The 12,345-nt window shown below is 37.6% G+C and overlaps 1 protein-coding gene across 2 annotated transcripts in view; it reads left to right on the forward strand.

Annotated features, from left to right (window-relative positions):
- Positions 1 to 1,553: 1,553 nt before the first annotated feature.
- FAM13B (family with sequence similarity 13, member B) overlaps positions 1,554 to 12,345 on the forward strand; it is a 34,056-nt gene continuing 23,264 nt past the window's right edge. The window contains exons 1-6 of one of the 2 annotated variants that reach the window (XM_010072446.1): positions 1,554 to 1,721; positions 2,600 to 2,790; positions 3,247 to 3,459; positions 5,975 to 6,152; positions 6,782 to 6,926; positions 9,547 to 9,704. In XM_010072446.1, coding sequence (XP_010070748.1) covers positions 2,634 to 2,790; positions 3,247 to 3,459; positions 5,975 to 6,152; positions 6,782 to 6,926; positions 9,547 to 9,704 — 851 coding nt within the window. In that variant the 5' untranslated portion in view covers positions 1,554 to 1,721; positions 2,600 to 2,633. Of the gene's footprint in view, positions 1,722 to 2,599; positions 2,791 to 3,246; positions 3,460 to 5,974; positions 6,153 to 6,781; positions 6,927 to 9,546; positions 9,705 to 12,180; positions 12,285 to 12,345 lie in introns of both variants that reach the window. The other variant, XM_010072447.1, reaches the window with a different exon arrangement.

Below are 12,345 nucleotides of genomic sequence, written 5' to 3' on the forward strand. Positions count from 1 at the left end.
TCATGAGTTATGACTGCTTCACTGCTGAAATCTGGCAGGATCTTTTAGTAACCAACAGTACACAGTGACAGATTTGAATGTGGTTGGTTTAAAAAAAAAGTAGTAAAGCCTGTTGACTGGAGTATAACCCTCTATATTCTGTTGTCAGCTCACCTGGAGTCCTGATCTCAGACCAGGGTCCACTTGTGCGAGACACGTAACAGATTTACAACCTGTGTAATACAAGACAATAGATAGAGACAGATGACAAAGAACAGGAAAGAATATTGGTCAGTATTGCTTACATCGACAGGTAAAGATTTATACACTTGTAAGCCCGAAATATTTTTTCTTCTAGTACTCAATGCAAGAAAATTTTGAGGAGGAGGATGAAGCAGTCTTATATAGAGTTTATAGCAGGCTCCCTTAAGACATGTTTGCAGTGTAGGGAGGACTGGGAGCAGGAAGATGTTATTTATTCAAACTAGTGATAGGACTCTGGAGTTGTGGTGTCATAGGCTAATGAATGGACTGGCATTTTGGTACTGAAATTAGAGTAGTAGGTTGTGTAAGGACTTTGAAAGTGAAGATGATTTGTTCTGATGTGGAATAGAAGTAAGAGCCAATGTGGGGGAACAAAGAGAGGGAAGGTACTTTTCTCAAGTACGTCAGCTGAATTCTTATATTGATCTCATACTTTAAAGCCATGAAGAGCCTTTTTATTGTCTAGTTTTAGTGATGTGTTTGTTCGTGTATGTGCATGTCGCAAGTGAGTTTTGCCTGGTTAGAGTTGCTTCAGTTTAGTTTAGTAATGGGTGAGATCAAGGGACTGAGATGACCCTTTGTATCTGGACGTTCCATCAGCTCCACTGTTTAATGAAGCTGCAATTTAAATTTTTAGTACCACAGAAAACCAAGAAGGCTATTGCTGTGTTTCTTGGCTATTTTGAGAGTTGGGAACATGAAAAATGTCCAGATAATCAAGATTCTAAAAGTTGGAAAAATGTGGGTGGTTCTAGGGAATAGGAGCTGAGGGAAGTTGCTCCTGTATCCAAACCTGATGATCACTTGGACTTTGAACTGGCGGTTGGGACACGTAATCAACTCTCTATAGAAGATGACTCAAAACTGGTTGATTCTCTGTGTTCCTTAGTTAGTACTTTGTTTTTGGTCATGTCATTGAAAGGTGGTGTGTTAAACCAGTGCTTGAGATCCTTCTAAAAATTTTATAGCTATTAAATGCTTTAGTATGGTAGGTACTATAAAACACTTCTGTGTAATCTGCTTAGCCCTTTGTGATTCTTTGGAAGAAGAATGAATGAGTCTGAGAATTACCTCGTAATTGTTAAGGCTTACGTTTGTTTTAAGTTTGGTTAACTCCAAAGTGAAAAATGGGATTTGCTTTTTTGTGTGCTTTCCTGTGAGCCGTGCTAATGTGCTCTTCGTGCTTTCTTGTTCAGAACTAGAAACTGGTGATTTGACAAGGAGAATTCCTCAAATGTGATGTTTAGACTTGTGACTGAGTTTAAAGCTGTTGAAAACTTTATGGTGTAATAATATTTTCCTTATTTTCAGATTAACTGCTGAAGTACTGATCGAGTTCTGCTATTCTTCAATGAGGAACTACAGGCTGATCTTTTGCCATAATCTTAAACAACCATAAATGACAAAAGAATGCTTGGTCAGTGAGGGCAGCTGGCGCAGAAAACGTTTTTCAAACTCGGCTGTTTAAGTACTCTGAGGTAGGTTTCTTAAACTACTTGGGCTATTAAAAAAAGATACTAACAGTATGTTCTTGATGTTCTGTGTGCTATCCCCTTGCATTTAAGCAAGTATGTTTTTTTTATTTATTTAGAAAATACAGTTGTTTCTCTGCTAGAAGGAATATTTTGGTTTTGACAGGAATAACAGTTTAACAGTGACTTACGCTGACTTTGGTAATGCCTTTTTTACCTAGCTAGATCCTTTATCAAGCAAAGACTTGCAAGTAAAGCTTGAGCTTCTGCATGATAGGAAGAATGGTGTCACTGAGCATCTAGAAACTAGTTTTGGAGGTCTTATGTTCAGTGAAATTTTTAATTTGATGCAGGTGTTGAAAGCTTTATTGTGTAGACTAGAAAATGCCAAATATATTAGAAGTTGATTGCACTGCAGTTGTGTATCACTAAATACTTAATAATTTCCTGTAACTAAAGCTTGGGGGTTTGTTTTGGTATGATCCATGTGTTTCATTTCCTTTTGAGAGGCTTTTGTGTTGGATTTTCTAAGCCTGACTGATAAATACTGTCAGAAAATGTATTGAGGAATCTAGCTCTCCCAAAATACCTTAGAACTTAAGTAACAATGTTGTAACTAGAATTTTCTGAATTTCGTTTTCTGCCATGTATGTTCTTCTCCGTTCTCTATTGAGGATTGAACAGAACACCTTGGTAATAGTCATTTATGTAGTTAGCTGTATTTGGAGTCATTACAGAACTTTTAATTAAATCAGTGAACTGATTGAGAGAGACTGGAGAGTATTTGCATTGGGCAATTAAAACGTATTGTGTTACAGATCAATACATTCAACAGTGTTCACTCAAGTATGATTTTTTTGATTTTACTTCCTCTTGTTTGACAGAAAAGACAGCTTTGATTTTTGGCTGCAAAAAGATATGAGGAAGAGCTCCTCCCCTTCCTTGAGTAACTGCAACTCTGTTCTTGCTAACAAAATATTTGGAATTCCACTTGATGAGCTGCAGCAAGAAGGGCAACCAGACAATGAGGTTCCATTCATAGTCCGCCATGTCGTGGACTATATTGAGGAACATGGTATGTATTATCTTGCTGTACTTTAAATAATATATTTAGCTGTTATTCTTATAGAATAGATTGTGGTTTTTGAAGAGTGTTTGTTTTCTGAAGTTACTTATTTAATTGGATGTGATTTGGTTGGGTTTTTTTTTCTGGGCAAACACACTTCCTTTCTTTGCTCCTTCTGTTATGTTTGATTATCACTGTTTTCTAGCTAACACTAATTGAGTCAGCTCAGCAGGGTACTTCATAGGAAATGGTGGGGTTTAGGTACTGCTAGCATTTATCTTATTGTATCTTTAGCTGGGCATATGTGTTTGCTGAGAAAAGGACTGCTGGAAGTCTTGCAAAACTGTTGTCCAGAAAGCCTTTCATTCAGTACGTGAATTGTGTGTATCTGATTATCAGTATTTTCTGATACATTTGTCCATACTAGATCTAAAAGTTTATTTCTGCAACTTCTTTCCGACTCAGGGGGTCTGGAACAAGAAGGACTTTTTCAAGTCAATGGGAATGCTGAGACAGTGGAGTGGCTTCGGCAGCGATACGATAATGGAGAAGATGTGGACCTGGTTAAAGAAGCAGATGTACCCTCAGCTATTAGCCTTCTTAGATTTTTTCTTCAAGAACTTCCAGAGCCAGTTATCCCCGGCAGTTTGCACATGCGTTTGATGCAACTTTCTCAAGGTAATAATTATTTTTAATTTAGTGTTTTTGTTTTATTATTTTAAGAGTAAAAGCCAGTATTAAATTGAGATGTGTAGTGGCACTAGGGTGTCTGGTGTTCTGTGTAATAATGTGTCTATCAGGAGGCATTCAAGTATACTTTTTCTTAGCACAAAACCCAAATAAATAGGTCTTTTTTAGGAAACTCAGTCTGGGTTCAAAGACATACAGGAAAATAGTGAAGCTGCCACATATAATGCTGATTAGTTCTGGATATTCTGTGTTCTTGTGCGTGAATACTGGTTGAAACCACTGGAACCAAAGTTGTTTGACAGTTTCCCACCACTGATGCTTTAAAAGTGATAGGGAATGCTTTTGTCTGCTTTTCTCATTTTCTCTGAACTTCCCTTACTCTGCCTGTGCTTCCACGGCACTTAGAGCTTTTCTATACTGGAGAAGAGATCTCAAGCCCTATACTCATGTCATATTTGCTCTCCCGCTGTGTATTTTTTGCAGTTTAAAATTCATTTGCAGGAGGAAAAAAAACCCTGTTGTTAGCATATTGTTGCTAAGGTTGTTTTTTCATATGCTGCAAAACCTTGCCCTTTCAAATTGACACCCATATGCTGGCACAGTGTTTTCTTTAGCAATTCCCAACTTGTCTATCTGTGTCTGCTCTCCTGGGTCTTTTGGCCTCTGCTGTGTTGAGTGGTGTTGGAGTTGATTCATAACTTGACTAGTAAGAATTCTTGTCTTGCAGCACTACATTAGTAACGTCCTCCAAGGGTTGGAGTTCTGCACCTTGTGGCATAACTGAGGGCTTTGCTCGTTGTCACTTCACAGGAGTGTTGCTCATTTTCCAGTGTCAGTTCATACTTCTTGTCAAGTACTGGGCTTGGTTTGCTTTGTAAGATGCACATTTTCTGATTTAATTTTTTGTTGTTGAGTTTATTCCTGATAAGAACTTGATAACCCTCATGATAGTCCCATTTGTTCAGAGTGGGAACTGGTTTGTAGGAGGAGTGAGCATAGCAGAGTTTTCATATGCTGTTATGCTACATTTGCCAAGTGCTAAACTGGAGGGTCATCTGCAGCAGTGTGAAGCTGCTTCATTTTCCTCACTTGATAGCCCAATTATCCTGAAACTTTGAATGTGGGTTTATCAGGATAGCTCGTGAGCAGGGGTTGAACGCCAGTGTGCGAGGCACTGAATAGTCTTGCGCTGGTAACAATTTTTGGAAGCTACTGACCAGAGAAGCTTGATAAGACTGAACTTCTGTTAGTTTGTTTGAGAAACTGAAGTGGATAGGGAATTTCATTAGTGATATGTCTGCAATTTGGTTTGCGTTGTTAAGGTCATGGTTACTTGGACGGAAGTAGATAGTAAACCATAGTTTGTTGTTTTTTTTTTCCCTCCTGAAAAAAAGAGGATAAATAACAAAAGGATTCTTAAGACAGTAGTGCAGAGTTCTGCTGGTTGCTCAGCTAATACTGCTGTACCCCGTGATTTGAAGTATTATCTATCAGGACTAGAAGTGGGATTGAGGTATATTTACTGGGTGTGACAGTGTAATTCCCTTCTATGACTTGGAAAATACAGTGTGAAAATTGGGTTTTTTCCATCTTTGAATAGGTGATTGTGGAAGGATTTACCTATGGGTTGTTTTGGAAAAGAGCCATTCCTCAGAGCCTAAGTCCCCATTTAGTTCCCTTTTGTTAAATATGCAGAGAAACTTCACTTAAACTTGCAGCTTATTGTCTTTACTGTCTCTTTGTAAAGTGTAAAATATAGTGATTTCAGAAAGATTTGAAGTTATCTGTACCAAGGAAGTCAAAACACATAAACCTTTAAATGTTTCTTGATACTAAAATTAGAGTTTCAGTTTCCTCTGCTCAGGTTTTGGCTTTTGATGTTTTGGCTGTCTGATAGACATATCTCTGGTAGTTCCCAGAATTAGGGTATCAGCTGCATTTTAGGCAGAGGAATTGGTTACAGAAATGCAGAAAGTGGAAATAATTTTGAATCACTGTTACTTCTGGTAGTTCCCTCTTTAGCATGCCTTCAGTATCATTAGGTTAAGCTCAGTTCTCAGAACAGCTTAGTCCACACCTTGTTGTATAACAATGTATGTCTTTTGAGCCTTGTTCCGTGCAAGCCTAGTGGTGATTCCTCAAAGGCAAATGATTTCAGTAATTAAGTGTGAATTTGACCCCAGTTTGCTAGGCCATGTTCTCAGAAGTGTGTATCCATGGTTTACTGTCAGAGGACTTCGGTTACTGATAAGAATGTTCTCACTTCAGGTCTCTGGCTGTTGTTTAGAACCTGAATTTTAGGGCAGATTGGTTAGCCAGATATCTGTGTATGTGCCAGGTGGCCAAACAAATGCAAGTCAAATTCTGAGATTTTAGGCTGTGGTCTGAGCAAATTAGTTGTACTTCAGAAATAAGTAATTGTGGTCAGAGTTGATCAGTATCAAATATGAAAAAACAGATATTTTATTTCTGTGATTAAAATATTTTTTATTATATTTTTCAGATGATAATAATGAAGATGAATTTGGCAGAAAGTTGAGGTTCCTCTTGCAGCAGCTTCCACCTGTTAATTACAGTTTGTTAAAGTTTCTGTGTAAATTTTTAGCTAACGTAGCATCACATCATGAAGAAATTTGGTCGGCAAGTTCTTTAGCTGCAGTCTTTGGCCCGGATGTTTTTCAGTAAGTTAGTTATAAAAGTTCACGCAGTGTTTTTATGTGAATTTTACAGTGTACATCTATAGTCTAAAGTCTTTTCTGGTCCATGAGTAAAAGCAGCAAGTTTTGGTAATATCTATCTTTCCTTGTGTGTCTCCTTGCCCCAGTCCCTCACCCCAGTTTTGTCTTACAATTTTTGCTTGGATCTAAACAACCGCTTGTCTGTGAGCTATGGCATTAGAAACCACTGATTTGATTGTTGCATTACTGTAAGAGTGGGGTTCAAATTTTTTAGAGATAGCGTGTAGGCTTACTATTTGTAGCAAGAAAGCAGTTCTGGGAGAACTTTTGTTAAAGTACAGACATGTACTGGGGTTTCCTCTGTGCGAGAAAAAGCTTGAATTTTAAATGTTGCTCATGAAAAGTTAATTGAGTAAATAGTTGTCACTTCATAACTTTTAAATATAAACTAGTAAAATGTAGAGTGCTTTATAATGCAGTAGTGTGAAAGTATGCTTAAAATTCTGTGTTCAGAATGGGTTAGTGATAATGGTGTGAAGTGTAGCCCTTAGTCACAGAAGTCATTCACAGGAGTTCTTAGGGGAGACAGTTGGATTAAGGTTTTTAAACTAAAACACTGTTGAAATCTTTAGCATTTACACAGATGTGGAGGATCTGAAAGAGCAAGAAATAGTTAGCAGAATAATGGCGGGACTTCTGGAGAACTACTATGAATTCTTTGAAAATGAAGAAGAAGATTTTTCATCTACTAATGATTTAAGCTCAATAACCGAGCAGGTAAGAATATTTTAAATATGCCAATATATTATGACTTAAGTATCTGTTATACACAGGTGTTTATGACAGATATGCTGAAATGTAATTTTTTTAGTATGCCTTTTGGTAGTTGTTTGCAAACTGACAAAACCTGGTATTTCCTTAAATGCATTTTCTTAACATAGGTATGCTTGTGAAATTGTTGCTTTGTAATAAGTATAGCTATGCTGTATAGAAGAATACATAAAAACTAAACCAACGCTAATATCCTGCCCAACATAGACACTGTTATGCAATATAAACAGTATAGCTTTTTAATTGCCTTTTTAGGAATGGAGAACTGTTTTATAAGCCAGTGCAGAACCACACTGTTGTTGGTCTAGGTCAATAATATTTCTAGGTGTGTCTTACAGAAACATGCAGGGTCTCGTACTCCACTTGATGATGTTATCAGTGGTGTTTCCCTATGCCAAAATTTTTTTAATGAAGTTTATGATTCTAAGGCTTCAAAATATAATCTTGATTTTAGTAGTGAAAAGTTTGGAAATTAGAAAAACAAAGTTGAATAGAATAGAAATACTCTGGGTCCTGGTACTCAACTGTCAGTATTGTCAAATTTACCTGTCCGTGTGAGTGATGGTATCCATTATTGCTCTTCTGCCTTTCCTCAAAACAAATTTAACTTTCTGAAGTAAAATACCATGTCATGGTGGGATAAATAGGGATGGAGAGTTGTTAGGGAAATGAAACTGCTGTATTGTAATACAACCTTCTTCTATTGGGAAATATTTTTAATTCTAACGAGTTAAGGTATATGAGTGATAATGCATGGAAGAGGTACTTTTGTATAATCAAAGCCAAGTTCATGGATTATTAGTCAAATCTTGTCTCAACTCCTTCCTCAGAAATGTGGAAAGCTATAAACTGAATTCTCTGATTGGCTTGAGAAATAATGTCTTTTCTTTAAAGAGGAAAAAGGGTAAATACCCAGCAGTTGCTGAGGAAGGTAACAAGAAATACCGAGTTTTTAAAGCTTACCTATCCCACGAACCTCTCCTCTAGCAAGACAGGTACGGCAAGTACTAGGGCAGCTGGTTGCTTCCTCTTCACTGCAGTAGACACCTCACTCGTGGGTCTGGTCTGCCAAGCGTGGGCAGCAAGTTCTGGATTGAGCAGCTTCTGTCTGCTAGCTCTTGTAGCAAAGTGCTGCAGCTTTGCAGTGTTTGCTGTCTCTTCAGCTCTTTGCGGGACTATGTCTAGCACTGGGAACTGACGCAGCCCTGCTGCATGCAGGAAGCTGTTAAATACAGCTGGACTCAAACTTGTACAATTGGAGGCTGAGGGCTATCTCCTGACGTTGGGATGACTGCTCTTTAATGTATAGTTAGTTGGTCTGTGCTCTCATGCTTTGAAATTACTGACTTGTCTGTGGGTCATTATATGTTTTAGCAAAGGGATTTCCCAGGCATAACAGCCTGTGTGGCGTGTGGTTTTGGTTTTTTTTCAGTGAGTTTGTGACCTGGTGGGGTGTCCCTTGAATTTCGTGGTGTCTCCACCAGATGTCAACAGTGCACTGCTGTTGGGTCCTGCTCCCTCCCGGGCGGGTGCAGTGGGGGTGCAGAAAGGCCGCTCTCCACACTGGGTGCAGCCCCCCTGGCAGCTGGCTGTTGGGGGGGGGGCTTGCCCTTGGTTCCCTGACATGTCCTCTTGCAAATACAGAGGAAAGTCGAGGATAAATAGGATTCTTTCCCTGAATGTAGTGCCATATAACATATCACACCCCTCTTAAATACATACCTCCTCTCTGCCTTCTGTGTAGTCTTAAACTTCTAAAGTTTCACTTTTTCTTAATTCAGTGGTTTTGTTTAATACTTGTGTGGCAGATATTATATCTTGAGGCTATTGCTGGTACTTTAATTCTTGGGTTTGCAGGTTTGGGAGATCAGGAAACAATCACATGGTAGTTTTGCAAATCGCAACTTTGTCTTTACCTTTTTATGTTTTAGACATAGTTGCTTTTTTAAAAATGAAGGTGGCTGTATTGAATTGTCAGTTGGCTATATTGTTTTCAGTTTTAAATTGGCTATATTTTTTACTGCTTCAGTAAAAACATACTGTGTGTTTCAAAACAAAGAAACAAAAATAGACAAGGGACTTGGCAGAAACTTCTCAATGCGTTTGCCTTTGTAAGTATTCGTTCAGTACTTTAAAGTTTGGATTCTTAGACTTCTACATTGCCTTCCATAGAAGGGTTTGAAAGTGTTTCTCACATGTGACTAAGGCTACTTATGGAATAAAGGAGAATTATCTGTCCCTGTTTTATATGTAGAGGAAGAAAGGTTGTATGCCTCATGATTTCAGTGTGGCTGGGATTTTGTTGCTTCTTGATTCTGCTTGTGTTCATTTACTGCATCAAAGGTGCTTCTCTTTTAATATTTTGTTCAATGTTTCAGAAGGGTTATGTAGCTTTTTTTATTATGTGAAATGTATGGTTTTGCATAAAAGCAAGTATAATGTGCCTGTTTTCTAAAACAGAAAAATGACAAGTATGTTGTTTTTATACCTCTCATGCTGTTTTAATTCCTCAGACCTCTGAAAAGTACTTTTCAAGCCATTAACTGTGAATAAATATTTTGATTAGATCAATGATCTCTTGGAAGAGGAGGAAGATGTCAAGCTTGAGCAGTCTGAAGAACTTCCAGAAGATGGCACAGAGAAACCTGTTGAAAGGCCGGCTGTGGTGCATCTCGACATGACAGGGAGTCTCGAGGATTCCAGGAGCGTTACAGCATCAACAAGGTAGCTTGCTTCTTACTTGGAGTTTGGACTTAAAAGGTCGGAGTGTTCTGCCTGAAAGAGAGAAGCTGTCAGGCTTTTGAGATAAATGGTGGTGTCTACAAACTGAAGCTTTAGAAGCAGGTGCAGTTCTTGTAGTAGTAAAATACGGGATAAAATAACTGTTCCCAAATTCAGAAGAGGAATGCCTGTAGAACTCAGATTGGATTAACTACGGTGATTTATGCAGTGAAAGGGGAAAAGGGCATATTTTAGTGAAACTGTAAAGTGGTATTTAAACAGTAAATTTTGTAGCAGAAATGCATTTACATTCTACAGATAGTGAATTTTAACTTTTCCTATCTACAGCATTTGTTTGGTATGGGCATGTATGAACTTGTAGGGAGGGGTGAGGAAGTGTGACTCAGTAAAAGTGAGACTAAAAGCAGAAGAAATGCAGGGAAAATCATGAGTAAGTTTAGTGCCTAAGACTGAGTAGTCTCAAGAATGTGGATTTCAGGTTGAAATCTGTTCAGCTGCTTGACTGCACCCGTCCTTCTACTTCATTGCAAGAATTTGTAAAATATAAAATAATAAGAGAAACATAATTCTGTTTTGTAATTTAAATTCTATTTTATTAGTTAATTATGCTTGTCAGCAATAGAGCTATTTAATTTTAGTTGGAGTTAAATAAAAAAAAAAGTGGCTGCAATTGGAATTTCCACAAAAGTGTTCCTTCTTCCAATTAAAGTTTTAAAGCAATTTAACTATTCACAGGTATTTAGTTGCTTGTGAAACATGTAAGAGCAGCAGAAGTGACAAACTCAACATGTTTGAGAGTTTAAATTTGATAGCCTAAAGAGAAAAACATTTTTACTTGATGTTTAGGGTTAATTAAAAATTAATAGGCATTAATTATGGTTTGTATTTTACATAATTTGTGGGGACGGATAAGGAGGAATCCTGTAGAAGAAGAAAGAGAATTTTGACTGTAAAACCAGAACAAGTGCAGGAGGCATTAAAAAAAAAAATTAGAGTATGAGAAAGTATGCTTTATTAAACTTCTAACCACTATAAATACTGTAAATATTTTTCCAAACTTAAAGGCTTTCATCGTGTGCATTTAATGGCCTTTGTTTTAGTCTCTTGATGTAAAAAAATAGTAATTAAGGAAAGCAAATGTTAATGCAGGTTTATTGGGACGTTTGTCTTGACATAGGGCCTGCAGCAGCTTGTAAAGGAAAGAGGAGGAGAAGTAGATAAACGTGATTCTTGGAGTTCCTTAACCTGGAGTTTTGTTGCCTCTTTGCTGTTGTCAAATTTTGGGAAATGAAAAGCTCTATATTTTGGTCTCTTTGTGGAGAGAAGGAAAAGAACGCTGAGGTTGCATGTTCTGCATTTTAAAGATTGGTTATCTTGAGTTATACGATGGGGTGTATGACCTTTCTTCTAGCTACTTGGTCTATAACTCGCTTATGATTTTGCTCACTGCCTTTTTTCTTTACTCGCTCTGTTTGTTCTTTTGAAAACATATGACCTTCATGTACTGCATGGTGTTGATTTGACTTTGAGTCAGAGAGAGATCTGGTGAGAATGTGGATAATCACTAATGTGGTTTGATTTAGTGACTGCTTGAAAATGGTGTTTGAAATAAACCTGTTGAGTGATCTGTAAGCCCGTTACCCCATCAGGGAGCATTTGTTGCACACCGGTTGACATTGTGTATATAAAGGAAAGATCGTATTCTCTGTTATCAGAAGCCTCTTGACCATATCTCTTTCGGTTTTACTGTCCTGACTTTCAGATAAAAGAATTACTGACTCAGCATTGCAGCTGACTTTTAAGATGTGCTGTTGAAATAATCACTTCAGAATTTTCTTGTCAGTACTCCAAATTTTTCATCACTGCGCCTTGACAAGCACTATTTGCTTTTCTTTTTGCAGTTCATCTCAACTATTGTCAGTCAAAAGCCTAATATAAAAACCCTTCATGTGTTCTTTGAACTTTTTGAAAAGATATGTGTAAAAATATAAGATAGGATGAGTAGTAAGTTCTGTAAACAGTTTGCTTTGTCTATATTAAATGCAATGAAAAGGGTGAGCTCCTAAGTGCTTGTGTGATACTCTTGTTAACCCTTTTTTGTTTTAATTAGCTCTGATCAGTGAGGGAGAGGCATTAATAACAGCAACAAAGTGAGACAAAATCCATATATAGTAAGGCTAACAAATTCAACAACTGCCTGAATTGCTAGAAAATACATTGTTATTTTAGTTTAGCCCTCTCTTTAACATCCAAATACTTGTCCCTGCTTCCGTCCTAGAAAATCTGTGAACAGCACTGTTAGGAAAGCTTTCAAGTGTTGATTGGGCAGCTTATTGTCAGGAGTGACCTCATGTTGCAGTCTATTTCTATTTAGACTGCAGGGTTTAGTGCAGCACTCCAGAAGTGCTGTCTGACAAGCAGCCATCGAATCGCAGCGAGCAGTATGCATAACCAGCAGCCTACATCACGCTTTGCTGTTTTTCAAATGAAGCAATTTTATACTAAGTGCTCGTTTGGGATAGCAAAAATAATCAGAATGGCCTGTAAAGTTCTCCTGCACAGGTAAATGTCTGAATGGAAAAAGTTGCTTTGATATGATTGCAAATAAGACTTCTTGTAACTT

The sequence above is a fragment of the Pterocles gutturalis genome, unplaced genomic scaffold, assembly GCF_000699245.1.
Source record: "Pterocles gutturalis isolate BGI_N339 unplaced genomic scaffold, ASM69924v1 scaffold9867, whole genome shotgun sequence".
Lineage (NCBI taxonomy): Eukaryota > Metazoa > Chordata > Aves > Pterocliformes > Pteroclidae > Pterocles > Pterocles gutturalis.